This window comes from Myripristis murdjan, chromosome 5, assembly GCF_902150065.1.
Source record: "Myripristis murdjan chromosome 5, fMyrMur1.1, whole genome shotgun sequence".
Lineage (NCBI taxonomy): Eukaryota > Metazoa > Chordata > Actinopteri > Holocentriformes > Holocentridae > Myripristis > Myripristis murdjan.
The window spans coordinates 11,866,617-11,888,506 of NC_043984.1; the positions used below are offsets into that span (position 1 = coordinate 11,866,617).

General features: G+C 39.7%; 1 protein-coding gene across 15 annotated transcripts in view; it reads left to right on the forward strand.

Annotated features, from left to right (window-relative positions):
- The window catches only part of r3hdm2 (R3H domain containing 2), a 69,645-nt gene that overhangs the window by 34,664 nt on the left and 13,091 nt on the right, over positions 1-21,890 (forward strand). For 4 of the 15 annotated variants that reach the window (XM_030051259.1, XM_030051258.1, XM_030051255.1 and 1 more), the window contains 14 exons: positions 584-625; positions 2,787-2,873; positions 3,066-3,189; positions 3,966-4,044; positions 4,519-4,578; positions 5,415-5,555; positions 5,942-6,050; positions 8,733-8,828; positions 9,240-9,289; positions 9,900-9,953; positions 15,105-15,340; positions 16,053-16,234; positions 16,791-16,889; positions 17,759-18,052. In XM_030051259.1, the coding sequence (XP_029907119.1) occupies positions 584-625; positions 2,787-2,873; positions 3,066-3,189; positions 3,966-4,044; positions 4,519-4,578; positions 5,415-5,555; positions 5,942-6,050; positions 8,733-8,828; positions 9,240-9,289; positions 9,900-9,953; positions 15,105-15,340; positions 16,053-16,234; positions 16,791-16,889; positions 17,759-18,052 (1,653 nt within the window). The remainder of the gene's footprint in view (positions 1-583; positions 626-2,786; positions 2,874-3,065; positions 3,190-3,965; positions 4,045-4,518; positions 4,579-5,414; positions 5,556-5,941; positions 6,051-8,732; positions 8,829-9,239; positions 9,290-9,899; positions 9,954-15,104; positions 15,341-16,052; positions 16,235-16,790; positions 16,890-17,758; positions 18,053-21,890) is intronic. The other 11 variants (XM_030051261.1, XM_030051260.1, XM_030051267.1 and 8 more) reach the window with 7 other exon arrangements.

A 21,890-nucleotide genomic window follows, 5' to 3' on the forward strand; every position in this document is an offset into this window, starting at 1 on the left:
CCTGCTGCAAACAAGTGCTGTCCATGGTACTATAGATTATCAATGCAATAGAAATTTACGTAAATTAAATACACATTTGCAACATAGCCTTCTTTTGAGGCTTAGCCTGTAAGTTATGAAATTGAATTTTACTGATTAAAAACAGTTGCTCTTTATTCATGGTGTTTTGTCGTGCAAAATCAAAAATAACGTTTGGCACATGGTGGATGCAACTCCCTAATGGTGTTTACTAGTGGGCATGATAGGTATCATATGTGCTCTAGGCTGTTTTATACATGTTTTATGCCAGTGATCAAGTCTTATTCTCCCCACTTGAACAGTTTCTAGCTGCTGCATTTGGTTTCAGATTTGTCCTCGCAATTTTTTTTTTAATCTATTCAGTGGTTTTAATGGGTCATTATGAGCATGATAAGTCAAAATTAAGCATCCCTTTTTGTGGTCAAATTGTTTATGTTGTTTTCTTGCCTGTGTTACTTTGTCAAATCATTTGATAGTTAGTACTTATGTATTTAATGTGCATTGTCATATACAAGAGATACTGTAGCATATAGTAACAGTGTAAATTTTAAATTTTCTTTTGCAGAGACGGGCTCCTAACCATGGCCATGGCAGGAAAAGGGCCAAAGTAAGTACCTGAGCAGATACTGATATTTCTTGAAGTCATCTAACTAACTTGAAGTCCTTCTGCCTGAAATAACTCCCTCTAGTTTGTGGTGCAAGCCGGCCTTCCATTATTAACATTCTAATCCTCTCAACTACAGTCTAATAGGTTAGACACCCCTCTTATTATTAGTGGCTTATAATCATAATTCGTTTGAGAGGGTTAAAAGTAGGCTTGGTAGAGTGATCTCACTGAGGCCACACATGCCTCAAAGAGGAGAATATACCTTAGCCTGCTGATAATAGACTGTAATCAGGTCAGTTTGGAAGCTGGAGTGATGTTTTGATAAATAAATGATTTCCAATTACATTAATAATGTTTTCAGCTTAGTGGAATTGCACCAGTAATCTTTGCTATTAGGCAGTCAATTCATGTTTAATCAGTGGATCAAATGAAGGGCTTTCACTATGATGCAGCTAGTTCACTGTTCAGTTCCTAACCCTTTTGGCACCTTTTGGTGCTCTTTCCACCAAGGTGTTCTTTCATGCTATAGGAGTAAAATCCGTCCTGAAAATTAAATGTAAAAAATACATGTACATAGTTTTTAAAGTGACAGGGCAGTCATTAGCAATGCATGGACATGCGAGTTAAGGCCTATTTCTGTGTGTATTTATGGGAGTGGCTTTCTCATGCCACATTCTTTCCTTGAGCTGCTTATAATGCCCTCCTGTAAATGAGATTAGATCAAACGCTCTCTTCTCTTTGCTCATTTGCATTGCTGTGTTTGCACTCACCATTACACCATGCATGAGCGTGGACACACGTATATACACACACACACACACACACACACACACACAGAGTCAAACAGCCTCTGTGCATCTGTGTTTTTGCAGCAAAACCTCTCTTGTCCTGACCTCATTTCTACTGTGTGGATCCCCTCTCATCTTTGCATACTACTGGATGGATAAGAAGCCAAGTGTGTCAGTGGCATCCTCTTAAGACAAAAACACTATTACCACAATACTAAAATTTGTTTAGTTGGATCACCACCCCCCTCAGGTGTTTCCCTCAAGGTTTTAGTCCATAATCTGCCAAGAGGCAGTACCCTAATCAACTGTTGTATTACTGTTCCCAGTGTTCTCCCCGTCTCCCTTTAGCTCCTCCTCCTTCCCTCAGGGAATTCTATTATCACTCATATTCGGGGTTTATGTAAGCGTTATAGTCGAGGGAGTTACACAGTTTCCAAGCACGTGCTCATGGAATCAAAGACATAAAGCCACAGTATTGCATCTACGGTTACAACTAACTTTTCACATTTGTATATACATGTAAAAAAAGACAAATACACATAGCAGGTTAGCAGAAGGCAAAATGTTATCTTTAATTACTCACACAATCTGACCAGCAGCCAAAAAAGCCCCAAGGTATTAACATTATGATATGAAGCAATACTTATATTTGTGGAGATATAACTAGCATGTGGTATATTTATTTGATAAATAACTACAGTAGTTGATAGATTATCAAAATTGCTATCACTTAATTTTCTGTTGAATGACTAATCAGTTAATCAGCTAATTATTTCAGCACTTATCATGTCCACGTTGTATAATAAGGCAGTCTTCAACAAAGCTGAGTTTAAAGGTAAATGGGCTATTTGCTATTAGATTTCTGACACAGTGCAATAGGTGGGCATCAGGTCAGTCAGTTTGTCTGGCCTTCGCTCCTAACATCAAATAATGTTCTCTCACTTCCTTCACCTACTGAGTAATGTTTGCTCATCCGGTGTTACAGTCTCATTCATGCGTAAACTCTGTAATAGCTGCAATGGCTAATATATGTATAACAAAACCTATTTTTTCCTTTTTCAAGATTTGCAAATGCAAATGAAACATCTAGAGGAAAAGGCCACCATATTAGGACACAGAAAGACAGAGAACCTACTGGAGCTGCAAAGCTGTATAGTACAGACGTTCTCTTCATCATTGGTGAATGATGTGCTTTTCTTAATGATCCCAGGACTGTAGTAATTTCAGCTACAGCCACAGTTGATGCTGCCTATGCAGCCTGGTACCATAGGACTTTACAGTATCTGCATTTATTATTATTTCAAGTTGTAAACTCTAACATTGAAAAATGAACAGTGGATTCTACAAAGAAAGTGTATGTGATTGTGTTTCAGTCTAATGCCAAGCTGAAGCTAGTGCGGAGTCTGGCAGTGTGTGAGGAGTCCTCTGGTCCATTTTCCAATGATGGACCTCCAGAATCGGTAACATTCCTATATCTCATATGGATTTTGATACTGTAATCACTACAGTTAGTCTTGCTTGCATTGTTTTGGATGCAGCTGTGGTGTCTGAGGGATTAATGACCAATAATGCTTGATAGACAGCAATTGAAGTAGAATTCAAATACAAAATTGTACAGTCATGAATTATGGCAAATGATTGTGCTTTTCCAGGATATCATCCAACTTCACATCAGCTGTCCGTCAGACAAGGAGGAGGAGAAGTCCTCCAAAGATGAGTATGAAAATGAAGAGAAGGAGAAGAAGGACAAGACTCCACGCAAGATGTTGTCACGTGGTAAGACTGTCGTTGTGCAGTGGTAGTTGTATATTCCTGTTGAATCCAACCTCTAATAACATCAGTTTTGACATAATCTACATATCTAATGGTAGACAAGAGTAAGTTTATCGGTTTTGCTCATACAAACATGATGACTGCTGTATCACTACTTAAATGAAAGTGAAAACATCCTTAGTTATTTCTAAATTGCTGTTACCGTGAGAAACACATTTAATTCAGCATGCACTTAATATTAAAAACCAAGATGCAATGATGTCAAGGTAATTTCTTAGAAAGGCAAGAGGATCCCTCTTTCTTCATTCTCCCTCCCTCTCCCTCCCACCCTTCCTTCCTCCACTCAGGCCTTCAGGCCTCATTAGAATCTGAGAACAGCAGAGATGAAACGGCTAGCCTGACTGTCTAGTGTGGCGGAAAATAGTAGAAAATGATCCCTCTGGTGTGTGTGTGTGTGTTGCGCGTGCGTGTGTGTTGCGCATGCATGCACATGTACGTGCATGTAAAAGCAACATGAAGCTAGTTGGTGTCTCAGTGTATCTGCTTCAGGTGTTTATTTTTTCCTGAGCAACGTGGCGTGTCATTGCTGGGGTCGTGAGGTATCATTGTAGCAGCTATATTTAGCATTCTGACTTGACTCTTTTTATCTCTCTTGCACTCTGATAATGTATTAATCACTAGCTTTCTCATCCCATGCAGTTTCACAAATTGGAACTTTTTCTTTCTCTTCCCTGGCTGTTTTCTATAAAAAATAAATATATATATCCTCTCTCCATCAGACTCCAGTCAAGAGTACACTGACTCCACGGGCATCGATGTTCATGAGTTTCTGGTCAACACACTGAAAAACAATCCCAGGTATGAATCCACCTCCCAAGATGGATCCAGCCTTTGTAGTAGCGGCTTCTCTGCTTCATCAAGGAGAACACAGTACCGCCCAGTGTTCACATATAAAGGAATTGTTAGGGACAGGACAGGACACCAACAGTTGGTGCTTTTTTGGCACCAACAACTGAAGTGTGTTGAAACATCGGGCACCAAGTTTGATATTTCAATAGTTGACCTTACATCGTCTTTGATCCGCTAACTACATATATATTGTTACGGCTAAGGCATCTTTTCTATTTTGATGTTTTTGCTGTGTTCTCATTGAATGCAGCCCCTGCTATAAGCTATGTATGGCTGTTGTATAGCTGACTATCCTCACTTTACACAGATTAAAAAAATATTTATTGTAGTAACTCTTGTTTTGATCTTTGCTTACCACTCTGTCTGCACCCAATGACTCCCTCTGTCACTGGCTCAACCCCCCCACCCCCCTTGCCTCTACAGGGATCGAATGATGCTGCTGAAACTAGAACAAGATATCCTGGAGTTCATTAATGACGACAAGTGAGCCACATTCTTTACAACCACTCACTCACTTGTATTTAAATTTAGCTCTTCTGTGTCCATCCCATTTTATTTATAGAATGCCGTGGTAATGAAATAATTATGGCAAGTTGTTGACAGTTTCCTCTTTTATTTCAACTATAGTGTAGTTTTGGCTGAGACTTTGTTTCCCCTTGTGGCTGAATATTGCTAGTGTTACTGTATAGAAAGACTATTTGAAATTCCCTTGTGCACAGTGGGGCCAAATTATCCAAGTCCCAGTCCCAAGCTCAGATCATGAAAATAAGAGTTAAACGGTATTAGAGAAAAACATTATTATTATTATTGGAGTGCTTACCCCACTGCATTGTACTTTGTAAATCCCAATATAATGCAGTTTTGTATGAGAAGGAAAGGTATATCAGACAGCCTGCTAAAACATCTATTTTAATCTTGTGCAGAATCCCAGGACTAGAAATCAATTTTTAGTCCACTGGCTGAAACAATTCCCAAATAGGACTCTTGTGTCTTTTCTCTCACATTATCAGTTGGGCATTCAATCAACAGTTGACATTGTAACATTTTGCAAGAAATCAAGAAGTAGCAATAGTTTATTATTATCTTTTTTTACTTAATATATTATTATTAATACCAGTAATTAGTGGTAGTATTTCTGTGCCATGCAGTCTTTTGAGGTAAGATGGTTCAGTCTGAACCATTCTAAGTGGCTCTGAATTTGTCAATCACAACGCAACATTGTTTTATGCCATTTCATTGTAGCATTCCTTCAGTAGCCTGTATGACATGTTTCTTACTACTATATACACTCCAAGCTTTATCTCATATCCCACCTGCAGTAACCAGTATAAGAAGTTTCCTCAGATGACCTCATATCACCGCATGCTGCTGCACCGTGTGGCTGCCTACTTTGGCATGGACCACAATGTGGACCAGACAGGCAAGGCCGTCATCATCAACAAGACAGGCAACACGCGCATGTGAGTGGCTCACTGGGCAAGGTGTAATATGAGTTAAGCATAGTTCACAGTCTGAAGATGTGGACGTGGTAGGTGCAACATCAGCAAACAACAGGCACAGTAGTACTTATTTTACTGCTTAATTTTTTTAAGAATTGAGGCGTCGCTGCCAAATCATTTTTAAGCAACAGTTAAAAATGACACAGTTTAAAATCTCTTGACAAAATCTGTAAGAAAGTGAAGCAATTATTTATACTTTTTTACAACTGAATCCATGTTGGAGAAGTCTGTGCCAAGAAGGACCTATGTTTGCTTGTTTGTGCAGGCTGTTTGGCGTGTGGATATGACACAGTGTGTTAGTAAGTATGTTGATAGTCACACCTTTTCTCCTGTGTTACTTTTTGCAGCCCAGAACAAAGGTTCTCTGAACACATCAAGGATGAGCGCAACATGGACTTCCAGAAGAAGTTCATCCTCAAGAGAGATGATGCCAGCATGGACAAAGATGATAATCAGGTACACTGCACTGTGTTCAGTGAGACTTATTAAGTATATCACCTTCACTATCCACATTTTTGATTCATAAATAAGCGTACTATGTCATACCTGTCATCATATGCTCGGAATGCAAGTTTCTGACATGTTTTCTGAGGTTTAATGAAAATAATGGTTTTAATAATAACCAGATTACAGAGGGCTCTCAGTGTCTATTTGTGTTGCATTGTGACTTTGAAAGCAACCTGAACCAATCTTATGTTAAAAAGGATCTCAGAATTCGGGTAATAGTCATCAGTTGTTGGCTGCCCATTTTCATTTGGCTTGTTTGCATTTCTTCTGTTGACACCTTGTGTTCGTGTATAAAATGAACATGTGGAAGTGGGAAGAATAACTTGATGATATGATCAGGGGCAGTTAACATTAGAGATCGACTGATAGGGATTTTTTTTAGGACTGATGCTGATACCATTTTTTTTTTTTTTTTTTTTTTTTTTTTTTTTTTAACATCAGCCTTAGCTGATGGCCGACATGTGCTGCCGATTTTTTTTTTTAAGCTGGTATTTGGAGCCGATACTGCTTTTACTCCCTCAGTTTACATGATAAATATGACACAATGATAACAAATGTTATGAGTCTTAATTTTAAAAAAAGAAACATTTATTGAACTCAAAGAATGTTTAACACTCTTATGCATACAAAATAATCAACAGGTAAAAAGATGTAGAACACAAGTAATGGAAACTGTCAAACAATTAGGCTAGATGAAAAAAGGGTTTAGTGCTAATGCTAAATGCTTCAGTGCTAAATATTGGAGGCATATATGAAATAAATAATTAAAGTGGTGGTCTAAACAGTAGTAACAAGCTGCATCCTCTTTGTTTTCGGTTTGCAGAAAATGTAGAACATTTAAATAAACAACAATGTAATAGAAACACAATACACATTCAGATAAAAAGGGTTCAGTGCACTTAATTCTCCCTTAATTGCTGCCACACTGGGTTTGATTTCTGTTCAGCCATTTCTTTCAAAAGAATAAACAAAAACACATTAAGTATCAGTTTCAATCTTGTGCCATCATCTTATATTCATATCACCCTGGTATTATGTGCTCATCTGATGGGTGGGGTGCACAGGAATAACAGTAGTGTGGAAGGGTAAAAGGCTTTCATCAATCATCTGCAACACAGCCCTGATGATGCATTGCTTGGTGACATATAAGACAAATAGACATAATCTCGTCATCACAAAATCCTCCTTGTCAACACATTTTAATAATTTAAGAAAACAACAAACCCTGAAAAGTAGCCATTGAAATAAAATGCTTAATTTGTACAATAGGCCTGCCATGGTTTTAATTTTTTCTACATAAAATAAAATGTTTTACTATGCTGCCTATTATGCAAAGACCACACACTAGTAGGCTAGGCCTAAACGAAACTGTAAAAGAAGCGGTCAGATGTAGCCAACCCCAGAACATAAATCAGATTATAAAATAACAGTGATGTCAGCAGCACATTAAGCAACAAATTGTACAAGCAACACGTTGCACCTATGTCTGGTGCCTTATCAATGTTAACACGAATAAATATTCCTACCACGTATAAAACATTTCTCTCATCATACTTTTAAAAGGTCCTCTTAAGGTGGAGCAGTGCTCTCACATACATCGCTGTGATGGCTGCTTCACTCCGCTCTCAGTTAGAGTGAGTGAGAGAGGGGGAGAGACACACACACACACGCACACGCACACACACACGCACACGCGCACACGTACGTGCCAAAACCTCTGCTTGGTTGCTGACTTAAACACAAACAAACACCACTGAACTGATTTGATAACATTGGCATTACTTAATCCTGTGACCGGTGTTCGTAATAGCTATGCATACAACTACTGGCTTGAAACTTCGTCTGTAGCTCCCTAAAAACAATGACAAGCAGTTTTATAGACGAGGCATTCGACATTCCCGTTTTCCATTTCTGACCCACAAACTCGCTAAATACAGTTGCAAGCACTTTTATAGAGCGTGTATTTGGTATTCGTGTTTCCACTTTCAAAGTGTAAGGCAATAATTCAGCAAAGTTAAACAGTTAAAAAAATTCTTTGAAAGTTTAATACTTACTGTTCTTTCAAAGGAGTTGATGCTGTTGGCAGGCTTCCAAAACAGCTGCTGCACACACTGTGCTTGTGGGGGAGGGGCAAAGCATGGACTACATGTGGGCTGCAGCGTCTCCAGCATCACAGGGCTGCCCGTCAGTAAATCATGCCGGGGAAAATATATCAGCAAACGCACCCGCGCATCGGCCAATGCTGATACCGATACCCAGTATAAAACGCAAATATCAGCCGATATATCGGCCGGACGATTTATCGGTCGATCTCTAGTTAACTAACATCCTTTAAAACCAAGCTGTGAGGAGTAAAATTAGCACAACAAAATCAACAATATGAATCAATGCCATGATTCAGTAAGTAAAATTAAATGAAATTAATTTAGAGAATTCTGCCAGATAAATGACCATTAGTAGCAGACATATTTCCCCGGCTATTCTGCATTGGAATTACATTTGAGTACTTTTGTCATTGTATTAATTGTTGATATACTGCTGTTTGCCACCATTAGGGTTAACGCTTTTGGATAATCACTGAAGTTATAGTCTCTTGTGTATTGTCATTTTCTTTGATGTTCTGATTGGCAGATCCGTGTGCCGCTGCAGGACGGGCGGCGTAGCAAGTCCATTGAGGAGCGAGAGGAAGAATATCAGCGGGTACGAGACCGGATCTTTGCCCGAGAAGTAAGTGAGGGACCTGGACAGGTGAAGCACGGGGAAAGCCAGATTAACACTCAATTCACAATCCATGCTCTGATCCATTTATTATTTCCCCCTGCCACCTTGACTAACGACACATAACTCTGTATGGGTCTAAGGAAAGCTAGGAGTGCAAAATGAGAATTCTTAGACAGATGATGACTTTCCTCATTTAGCACTTCCAGATTTGCCCCTGAAATGAGTGGAATTTATCATCATTATTGTCAGTAGTATTATTATTATAATCTTGAGTCATATATTTGTTGAGTCACATATATCATTCCGCAGTAAATCCCTGCGATTTGTGAAGCTTTAAAATGTTGATCTGTGATGGTTGAGTTTTGGGCCTAAGTGCATCTGGATAGATGGATGAATGAAGCTATTCGTAATGTGCAGGTGTCTTTTTCTTTACAGTCCTCTCAAAATGGATACATCAACGACAACAGGTAAGATGATGCATCCTATTGGAGACTATAGTGTGTGCACTTAATAAGACTGAGATGTCCCTGCCCTCCTGCTCCCCTAAGGTTACAGTCTGCTTATTCATTTCCAATTATAACAGGTACGGGGCTATCCACTCATAGAGTTAGCAGTGTTAATAGAATATATCATTCCTGTTACATTAGACTAGCTCCTCACACAAAATTTCAATGATCACTTTAAGTTTCAGGCAAATGGTCAATATTTATGGATCATTTTCTTCTCCAGACATTGACATTGGGGGTCATAACTGTTACAAAGATGTGTAGGTAGTGGAATAAAAGTGAGCTAACAAGGGCAGTCACAGTTAGCCTCCCACCCAGGCACCCAGGATGAACGATTACGAGATAATATGCTGAGAGGGAGAGAAAAATAGAGCGTGGGCTTTTCAGTAGTCAAAGTTTATGCTTTGTGTGCGTTTTCTACCAAGGTTATAAGTTCTACACTATGCCTACATCAATCCCCAACCCCTCCTTTTTTCTGATCCACCTACCCCACCCTCCCCAAACACCCTCCCCTCTTCTCAAATCCAGTCCTGTAACCCTAGCATTTTTCTCCCAATGTTAACCCCAACAGACTTTCCACTGAGGGCTACTCCTCTAGCTCTCAAAAGAGGAGGCAGATCTTTAGGTACTGGGGTGCTGCTGACTTTGACTTGTGTGTTGCCATGCCCATCTCTGAAAGTGGTTTGGTGGTGGTAGTGGTGACTTGACTTGTGGTGGTGTTATATCTTTGCTTGGCGTAGTCGGCTGATTGATGGCTATTCCAGCATTGCACCGTGGGGCTTCCCATGGCCCATGCATGGCTGCTTTGTGGTTTCACTGGGGACTGATTGACCTACTTACCCTTCCACCCTGTCCACATCACATACATTTTATATGCAGTAACTGCATTACTTCCACAGTAAGGTGTTTGTTTTGTGGTTTATTTGGTCTTATAGTTTATGTAAATATGTCACCTGTTGCATAGTAGCACATAAAATAGTAAGAATTACCTTTAGTGCTTTTAAAATTAAGCTAAAAAAGTACCAAATCCCAGCAAATATAATGGATCAGTCAAGTACTACATTATGTGCAGGATTCTTTTCTTCTTTGTAGCCTTATGATATTCATGTTAACCCTTGTCATTCATAGTGCATAATTTGTTTTGTTTTTGTTTTTTTTCCTTTATGTTTCCCTTCCTCCTCTCTGTCTTTTGTATAAAGGCACAGTTGGGTCCAAAAGTCTGAGTCCGCTACCAAAAACTATCACAAAAATGGTTTCATCACTTATCCAAAATACCAATACTTTTTTGTCAAATTATGTTTCTCGTCAGTATTACACATTTGTGTTCAAAATGAGTACAAGTATTTACTGAAAGTCAGAATTTGTCAATATTTGATATGTCCACATTTTACCGTAATCACAGCTTGCAGTGAGACTATTGCACAATGGATGGAATGTCATGCAGGTCAGAACTCCTTAACTTCCTGAAACTCCAAATACTCCTGTCATCTTAGTCTTTTTTTAAGATTATTTTTTGGCATTTCTGCTTTATTTAACAGTCACAGTAGAGAGAGACAGGAAAGGCAGGGGAGAGAGGGGGGACGACATGCAGCAAATGGCCTGAGGTCGGATTTGAACCCAAGATGCGGTAGGACTCAGCTTTAACAAGTTTGTACGTGTTCTTACCCGGTGAGCTACCGGGGTGCCTGGCACCTTAGTCTTTGATGTCAAATTGATGATCATTGTCCTGCTGAAAATAAGTCCTCTTCACACAACTTAATACCAGAAGGGACAGCATGTCTCTTCAGAATAAAATGGTACTTTTGGCCATCATCCTGTCATCAGCTCAGCTCTGGATGACATACTGTTAAAGATCTTCATTCCTGCATATTTCCATCAGTATGTTTGAGTATAGGTTTCATGGATTGTTGGCATTAACCTGTCATGTGGCCGTCTCCCTGCATAAGCTCTTTGGTTGCAACAGTTAAATTCACACATGATTGAACAAGCCATTATTCCAATGTTCAGTAGTAAAGATTTCTCGCTGTTTGGCCGATGCTAAACATTTATACTTGTTCTATCACCAAAGAAGTGGGTGCTGTCATTAAAGTTGCAGTTTACAAGTTGTCTTTTGACTGTAAATTTAATTAACTGGATTAGGGGGTTCTTTGTTCAGCTGGCCTTATATCTTGGATGTAGATGTTCTGTGGTGTAAAGACACTTAATACTGGTCTTAAGTTTGTGTGATCACTTTAGGAATGTGTAGTCTTGTTTTGGAAGAAAATGTTTGTGAAAATCTCTGCAGTATGCGTTGTACTGCCCCCCATGAAACATTCAATTTAGCTCTAATTTGGTGCTGGATTTTTCCCCAGTGCCCAGGAGTATAATTTGGCTGTTGCTTCACTAAGCTCTTGTGATATCATGATGAACAACTGGAGATAATGGAAAGTTTTTTTTTTCCCTGCCAAAGTTAAAGCACAAGCATTGGTGATAATAACGCACAGGGCTGTATAGTCTATATGTGGAATTAGTTGTTAAAATCCTTAAACTATGTAACAAGAGCATACATTTAATATTTTTGGGACAGTATGTGCAGTACAGTATGTGGCATGATAACAGTTTTCAGTTTCAGTTTTGTCAGGTTTATACAAGCATATATCAAAGTTGCAGAATTAGTTGTGTATCATTTCTAAATAATGTGTCCTTAAAGTATCAAATAGTGTTTGATAGCAACAGTTGGTTCTTGGTAGTGGACTTTTGAACCTCTTGTTATATACTTTTTGTTGCAGGCCATTGTATGTACTTGGTTATGCTTTTTGGATATATTTGTCTTCTTTATGCAGTCCGGTTGACTATTTTTTCTTAATCTGAGACAAATAAAATTAACTACTGAACTGATAACTGCTCTACCATTCCTTGTAATTCCCTTTTTTTGTGCTTTTTGCATTGCTTTCCGTTTCATCAGAGGGACTGCTCTTGAGATCTAGGATTTAATCCAGTCCAAACCTGTGTTCCTCAGCTCTTAAAGCTGATTACTTAAATATTGTTCTCTTTGCAAGGTATAGCATGTTAACAGCATAGGCTTTATAATGCTGTTCTGAACAGCTAATGTACTTAACAGTGCCCCCCCCCCATTTATTAAGACATACAAACATGTAAGGATTTGTAGGATATGGATGGATAAGGATATGTATGTAATTAGAGACGTGTGCATAGTGTCACCTGCAACTTAACAAATTAGAGTCTGTTGTACATGATAAGGGTGGCCACTCCCTAAACTTTTTTCATTTTTCATTGTTTTTGCAATCCTTTGATTCCACAACAACAGGATGGTGTATACTTAATTGTCTTCACTGTTTGCTGCTGTTTTTCTCAAAACAAATGCTTCTAATTGGCTAAACAGATGGTGACAAATCCATCCTCCCATAAGCACTTCAGCTGGTTTCAGCTTTGTCTGAATGGATGGAAATTTCATGGAGTCAGATGCATCAACCCTGCCCAGACAATGGACAGCTCTCATTGAAAACAAATTTAATTGAATGCACAACTGATCAGTATGGTTGCCTTCTTCTTTATCACTCAATTCTGTAGCAGTTTTTGAATATATTTTATTTTTTATAATGATGCATGTTTTAAGTTTTGGCTCTTTTGTTTGCCTTGTAACATTTCAGTCATATAAAAATATACATGATACAAAGTACAGATGATACAGATGCTAACCATAGTTTAGAGAGTGGACTGTAAGAAACCACAGAGTGAAAACACAGAGCTTTTTAAACACATGGGAACAATAAGACGTTAGTGAGAAAGGCCTAATTGCTCTGTCTAATAAAGCTTGAGAGTGATTTAAGTGCAGAAGAACAACAGCCTGGCTTCCCTGTTGTGTGTGTGTGTGTGTGTGTGTGTGTGTGTGTGTGTGTGTGTGTGTGTGTGTGTGTGTGTGTGTGTGTGTGTGTGTGCGTGCGTGCGTGCGTGCGTGAGAGTGATGGAGAGATGCTGTCGTGAGAATACAGGGGAGATGGAATATCATGTGATGAACAGCAGAATCCCTCCTCCTCCCCCTCGCCGTGCTCTCATCTTTGTCTGCAGAGCGAACCAGTGCGCGCTGTGTGAGAAAGCAGCAAAGCACCCTCCCTTCCTTAAAATAGGCTGTGCAGAGACTGCTTAAAATAGGTCCTCCATTAATTACAGTCTCTTTGAAATATTTATCAACTGCTGCCACCTTCAAACACTGCTCACTACCACTAGACTTATACCGCCCTTACCATCTCACTGATGTTCTCATTCAGATTACCTAGAGTCATCGATACATGTTTTTAACTCATTTTCACTCTTACTCTCTACCTGAACCTACTGTGTTCATCTCCCTCCTCCACCCAGTTTCTCAAAGGATGCAAAACAGTGTTTATAGCTGACCTGGCTGTTTTGTCTCTGCTGCCTTGAACACAGAGTTGTAGCTCTCTGTTGGTCTACAATGTTATCTATATAAAATTCCACAGCACAGTATGTATTATAAATATACATGCATATTTTTTTTTTGTTGACTTTAATGGTTATTGTAATTTTCATTAATAGAGGGGTTCTGGCTCTTTGAGCAGGAAGGCACCAACACCATCACGATCCTGTCATCTTTATTGGGATAATATTAATCTTAATGCTAACATGTCATTGGGAAACCCAACTGTGACCTGTGATGGAGGGGTTTCCTGCAGTGGTGGTTATGCTCACAGTCTGATCATTGGTTTTCTTGGCAGCTGCCCTTATCCAGGGTGACAGCATCACAACAACACGCCACAAAGCCAATGAGTGTGTATACAGCAGTATAGCTGACAAAACCATAGTGGTGAACCAGTGCTAACAAGTGGTTATTTTGTAGATAGTGTTTGTGACTCTGAGTATTAATGTACATATTGGTCTTAATGTCTTGAGTGTTTATGTACAGTATGTGTGATCTCAGTGTAAAGGTGTATATGTTTCTATGTGTTTCTGTGCCGGTTTATTATGTCTATACTACACTTTGGTCAATATATTCTGTGTGCATGTGTTTTTTTGTATCTCTGTATTGAGTGTATAAATATGTATTTAAGACCACATTCTGTCAAGTCCCCTGTTTGAATGTGTCTTCAGTCTTGAATGGTTTGTGTATCGGCCTCATGGACTTCTGTCTCACTCGTTGTCACACTGATGTCTTATTTCACCCCGATGTTGATTGTCTGGGGCATCTATTCTACCTGCATGTGTGTTTTCCTCTGTGGACGAGTTTGTGTGGGCGTGTGGCTGTTTTTGTATGGTGGGGGATAATTGCGTGTAGTGGTTTGTTGCCTGATTGGTATCGTGGTTTCACTCAACCAGCCAACATGCATCTATGTTATATGCCCCATTCTGAAGCCTGTCACAGTGTGCATCCTCCCTACCTGTTGATGACCTTACTGTGCTCCTCTGCCTCCACTCTCCCCCCTCTATCCTGTCCTTCCTGCTATTTCTGCTTCTACCTACATCCTTATTTATTTCCACTTCTCTTTTCTGTACACATCTTTCCTTTCCCCCTCACTGTTTCTTTCCTACCCTGTATGCACAATGTGTCCTCTCTCCTCCTCTGACCTCTATTACTGAACGCCCTTAAACTCCTCTCTTATTTGCACATTTCCCTCCCTTCCTACCTCTTAACTCTCTTTTACCACTACTTTATTGTTGCTTTACTTCGCCTTTTTCTTTTTCCGGTTTCTCTCCCCCCTTTAATCCTCTTCACTTCACCTCCTCATTTCCTTCCTCTCCTCCCCGCTCTCTCTTCTCTCAGGGGGAACCGTGAGAGCTCCAGCCGGGCATCCAGCAGCCGTCAAAGCAGCACAGACAGCGACATGAAGTGTCTGGAGCCACGGCCCTGGAGCAGCACTGACTCAGACAGCTCCAACCGCACACTGAGGCCACCGGTCACGAAGGCCAGCAGCTTCTCTGGCATCTCCATCCTCACGAGAGGGGATAGCTTGGGCAGCAGCAAAGGCTCACAGGGCAGCTGCAGAGGCTCTCGTTCTGGTAGGAGCTGGGATTGAATTGAGTGGGGGGGTGGGGTTATTTAGGCTGCTGTTAACTAACTTAATATTGCAACATAAACTGCCTTAATTACCTCTCTCTGATAAGCGCTACTTTAGTGAAGCAAGTGCATCATGCATTTAATTGCAAACAGGTTATCTCATAATCATGCAAAGGTGACATTTCAAGTACATTGTATGAATGCTGGCTTCGTCCTTGCAAGGAATCAACAGTATTTTAAAATAGCTTTTATTCAAATCAAAGTGAGCTTTGGTGCCAGCATATCCACACAGGTGTCATAAAAGTAGAGTTTGCCACAGAGGTGAAAACACTTTATCAATAAAAAGTTAAGACAACAGGAAAGTATTCATAAATGTATTTGTATACTTTGTATACAAATAAATTACAAATACAATCTATACTTAGTATAGATTGAAAATGTCTCCATGTTGGTTTAAACAAATAGGGGTTGTTTACAAGTACTATTTGTCCCAGATCTAAGAGAATTGAACTTGAAAGACTCCATCCTGTTGCATAAATGTTAACTTGAGTTTGCCCTCTAGTGGCTGTTGTAGCACAGGGTGTGATACAGTTGTCATAAAATTGTTTTAATAGGAAACTTGGGTCATGGGTTTCTCATTTTGCTCAGATCAAAAATGAAAAAAAGAGAAACCAGTTTTCCTGTATCTAAAGTGTCTTTTTACTTTATATCCAGGCCTGCCCCTGGTCAGTCCTGATGTGTGTCCCTCGGCCCCTGCACCCCAGTCCAGCCGTAGCCTTCTTCCCTGTCCATCTCAGCAGCCCCAGCCACAGCAGCCTCAGCCCCAGCCCCCGCCCCAGACCGCCCTGTTGCCCACCCCACAGCAGCACCCCATGGGCAACCATATGATGGCTCAGGTAAGCACCTCCGATATCTGTAGTTTGTTGAAGTTTTGGCAAAATTTTGTGACAAAGTAGACAGGTAAATTTACAGACTAATTATTTATTTTCAGGATTGTAGGCTGCAGTGATAGCCACAGCAATTTAGTCTGCGTTGCCAGTCCTCATTCCTGTATGAGCTGAAATGGCATGTCTTTTTCTCTCAAAGTGTGGCCAGTGCATTATGTGGGTCCACATCAATGTTTCGCTGATAGGAATAATTAATAAAAGACATCTGATGGCAGATATTTCCTCTTCATCTCTCTTTCGTAGTAGCTCTGTCAATTTATTTTTGTAGATATGGTTTCATTTTAAAATATTGTTGAACTAAACACATTTTCCCATTTTTAACTACCCATTATTTCATTAACAACTTCTCCTCTGTGTTCTAACCCACATCTTTCCTATGTTTTCCTGTCTCTTGATTCCTGTCTATCCATCTGGCTTTCCAACTATGTTTCTCACTGGCCTGCTCCCCTTCTTCTTTCTTTTCTGCATCTCTTTATTTCCTTCCTCTTTCTGCTGGCGTGTGTAGCCGGTGGCATCTCTGCAGCCCTCTCAGCCTGTCTCCTACTCCAGCCCTTCCTGCCCCCAGGTCCTCCTGCCTGTCTCTCCTCCCCAGCAGTACACAATGGTACTTGTACCTCTTCTAGCTTCTCACCTCACTAATTTATTTAGTTTAAGATTTTATAATGAAGCTAAAACCCCTTTTGGTAGGATGTACATTATGGCCTAGGTGCCATTTACAACCTCACCAGTGTATAAGGCGCCATTGAATTGTTCTGTATTAAACACCTGTAGTCTGCTATTGATTAAGTGTGTAGTTTATTGAGGTAATGCATTTGGGCACTAACAATTCTGATGGACTTGCACTTGACTTAAATTAACAGTTGAGTGTGGTGTTCACCACATTTAAGGGCAAGCCGCTTTCTATTCTGTCAATTCTAAATGAATAACTACTAGTTAATGGTTAATGATTCATTGTCAATTATATGCTCAGTGTACAGTGACCATCGCTCACTGTACACTCACCCCTCAGACTTCACTCTACAATATGAAAACATACAAGAGCTGCTGATATGTAGGGATCAGCCACAAATAGACCTGCAGTCCATTTGGGGTCATGATCTGTAGATTAATATTGTCGTACATGATGATGTGAATAGTGTCAACAACTCAGCATGCCCATCTTGTACACCGATTCCTACTAATCTTTTCTGTTTCTTAGCTAAGAATGATGCTTTACATTTTGTGCTTAATAGCTGACAGTGCCTGCTGATGTTTTAGACATCTGCAATCAAAGTGTCAGTTGCTACCATAACTATACTGTCGTACTATCGCTCAGTATAAACAATATTAATCTCTGCACAACAATTTATGTTAAATGTTATATGGACAGCACATTTTATATAAAGTAGTGTGTAATCCAGATTTCATCATAATGTTTTTACAGTGTAGTGGTGGTCAAAACCCACCTAATAACATTATTTCCATTCCTTCCAGGGAGAAGACCTGGCGCCTCAGTTCAGCCAGATGACGCTGAGTCGGCAGGGCTCCAGTGAGAACCCCGAGCCTCCCACTATGTATCAGCCCCCTCCCACTGTGCTTTCCCAGCACCCTCCACCCCAGACAAGCTATATCATGGCCACCACGGGTCAGCCTATGGCCCCACCATCCAGCTACCAGCCTACCACTGGACACCCCCATCCTCCACCCCCACCACCTCCTCCATCCCAGCCCGTCATGCAGGCCCCACCGCCACCACAGGGCTACATGCAGCCCCCTCCACCCCAGCAGGTATGGCATTCTTCGCATGTCACAACATTAAAATAGATCAGATATTGGTCAAATTGTGATTCAAAATCTGTTTTGTTTAACATGTTTGGTGTAGTACCCAACAAGGTTTTACTAAAAATGTAGCTTGTATTAGATGGTTAAATACTTTGTTTGCTTGAGAGGAGACATCATTATAATAGCCACCAAAAAGAACCTGATATCAGCAATGTTGGGAGCTTTTTGACCTCAAAAATGACCAGGGTGTTGGTGAAGAAGATGGATATCTGATTAGCAAAAAGTTCCTACAAAAAGTGTCTGCCTGTGGCTCAAGGACATCCAGTATGCCCCAGCCTTTTCAAGATCAGCATTCATCCTTGTGTAAGTCAGTGTAATAAAAGAGACATGCTAATAAGAGTTGAAATGTCTGGTAGCAAATGGCTTGGTAGCAGGTCTCCTCAAATCTAAAGCTAACACGGGGTTAAATTAAAAATTGCCTCTTACAGTCATTGAAGTTTTGGTGAGTTAAGAAGTAGGCTTCAAAGTAACTTAGAACAGTGCCAGTAGAGCACAAGTACTGCAGAATCCATCAATTACTGTGCAATTTAAAAAGCTTATGTAATTGTGTCCAAAAAAAGTTACAGTGTTCCCTCATTGCTTTACTCATCAGTGTGTCTTACAGTCATGACAGGGCTGTCTGTCTGAGTTGTCAGAAGTCATTTAGTGTGATTAATTGTTCTGTTTGCTCATTAATATATCTATGGTTTAAATTGTTTCCAAATATAGAAAAGAAGTAAAAGACTAAACCAGTAAACTAGGTCTAATTCATTATTTTTTAGTTTTCAAGACAATGCAAATAATGTATGTGTTTTTCAAAATGAATCTGCTGTGAATCCTAAGAAGCAAAAAAAACAAAAAAAAAAACAACTTTTCTCACCATATTGAAATGTATTTTCAATATAGAATACTACAGATTTGCAGTGTGTTCAGCTCCTTAGATTAGATTACATGACTGCTGTAGCCTAAATGAAAGTTTCACTTTGAGATAATTCTACACTGTTACATAAAATCAAGCTGTGGTGTTCAGTGTGTTCTAAGGAGTTATTTTGTGTGATAAACTGTTGCAGTTAACCTTTGTGTTATTTTGGCTTTGTGTCATCCTGCCTTTTTTACTTCCACATTAGTTAGTGTTTTTTTTTTTTTTTTAAACTACGTTTCCTAAAATGACTTTCAAACATCCCTTGAGAACTTTCTTGACTTACTGTATTCAGCTGTGTTTTTGGTGTAGGCGGTGAGCACCTGCCATGTAAAGTGCAAGTTTCAGTAGTTTCAGGTTTTAAAAAAGTGAGTCAGACCCCTCACACAAAAGCCAACATGTTTTATAGTTATGTTGTGTTAAGGTGTCCTGCAGAATGTTGAGTCTAAAGAGGAATGGTTGCTTTTTGATTTTGAGGTTTTTTCTTATTGAGGTCTGTTGTTTTTGCTTTGGAAATATCTCAAAGGGACATCATGTCATCTATGTTTTGTTCAGTTTTCCAGAGGAATTATGAAAATACAACAAAATGGACCAGAAATGCAACATACATTGATAATAGTTTTTAAATAGTCTTCAAGTGTTATACAGTGTATTTTTCATTCATTCATTTTTCATTGTTTATTCATTAATTTCAGACACACCATCTTGGTTCATACCAGAGTGTTCCTGCTCACTTCAGATGGGCACTGTTGTTAAGGATCTTGTTCCTTACAGCTAATTTCAATTAATGTTAATGTTGAGATTTGTGAAGAAAGGGAAAAGGCAACACAGTATGATTATCACCTTGTTAACACACAGGGCCAGATCCACAGAGATTAAATTTAATCACTGTTTTACCACATCACTTGGATGTAGGTAAAGCTTGGTAATATGACTAATATGAGTCCACCATGTTCTGTCTTTGTTAGGAACGGGGTTGGATTTGCTTTTTCAGACAGTGCTCAACTTGCAAAACTTTTTTCACTATACATGTAAATGAGTAGAATCATAATACATTTCTAACCTTGTGGTTAGTTTTTATTTGTCATTAAATTAATTAAACATTTACCTGTAAAATGAAATTTCTATCATTATGTACCCACCCCTTTGAAGTTCATAACAGTTGAAGTAAACATGGCCCAACTGTTTAGAGTTCCAAAAAAACAAAACAAAACAAAAACAAACAAACAAAAAAAGATCCTTCCCTTCCCCACATCATTCCTTACTCTACTGGAAAATGAACTAATAATGCACAAATGCCTCAAAAAGGTGGAGACAGTCAAACTTGACAGTAACTTTATTCCTTAAACTTATAACCAGAGAACCAGCTCTCAGACTGCTGGGAAGTGTGACCCGTCAATGGTATGATTCCTGTGAAGTAACAGGGTTCAGCCAGTGGGGAGTCTTGTCTTCTCACTCAGGACGCTGTGCGTCACCTTCACAAGCATGGTTTCAGACAGCCAGCCAGCCAGCTAGCTTGTCACACTCTTCTGAATGCAGAGGCGGTGACATTAATGAGTTCTCTCACTCATTCTCTCGCTCACACTCTCTTCCATCCCTCCATCCCTTTGGCTTGAAACCATAAAGTATTTATTAAAATTCATTCACAGAGAGAAGACTAAACTGAATTAACTGTTTTGCATCCTGTAGGGGAAATAAGGCCCTGTAATGTAGCTTTTGGCGTCAAGTTGTTGAGGCAAGGTCTGGAGTTTGGTGGTTTTAGTAGTATATTTAGACATGCATTTTCATCTAGACTTAGTAATACTGCTGCATTGCTGAGAAGGAAAATGTGATGTCAGTGACATCCCTTTAAAGTGGCTGGTTCACTAAAACATGCCCTTCAAATAACTAGCAAATTAGGCATTCTAGCCTAATTTACTAGTTATTTGGCCAGAGCCACAGTCTACCTCTTCCACAGTAAACCTAACAGAGAATAGAGGATTGGCCTATTACTACACTGCAGCAGAAAGACTGTATCCTTTTTAGTAACCTATGTGACTTTGAATCGTCAAATATTATACAGGTACCTGTTTGTGGCCAGTATTTGCAGCTTTAGAACTTGCAAATAGTTTTGGTTTAGCATGTGACTGTTACCAAATCCCCAGAATATTCTGCTGCTGTTCTATCTCTCTCCCAGTTTGCTACAGTTTATTTTTACACATTTCCATCCTGCACTCTGTTGCTCACAATTTTTATACTGTAGTTCCAAGGTCAGACCCATATAGATACTGTCTCTATATGGCTTTTATCACCCTACGCAACTCTGTTTATCTTTCCTGTCCAGTGAAATTCATATTGTATAAAGAGAGCTGCCCGGGAAAGAAAGATGCATGGTGTTGCTTGGTGTGTGGGTGGTTGACGGTGTAACATGAGTGCAAGCCTCTAGACGGGCTGAATGCTGTCATGTATGCAGATTAAGCTGGATGCAGCAGGTATCGATCAATTTTCATGTCCTCTGTGCGTCCTTCATTATCTCTTATGGGAAAGTGGGCGTGGGGTGGTAGCTACATCTAGCCCAGTTGTATAACCCTTACTGCGCTGAAATCCAGACTGATAACAGTAAAGGTAACATGCTTCAGCATTTGTACCTCCTAACCACTGTGCACTGTGTTCAGTCAATACTTTTTCCCCTCCACAACATCACTGCATACCTCATTGTTGCTGTTGCACCCTAATGAGGAAGCAGAAGCTGAAATTATTTTGGTGGAGTGTTAAACCACCAATGTGTTCAACTGATCTGTAACAATTTACTGAAAAAGCTCTCTTTATGCCAGCTGGTTAGTAAAACTGACCACTCTTTTATAAAATGGGTAGTATGGGTAGATCTGGTCCTCAGTTATGACTGGC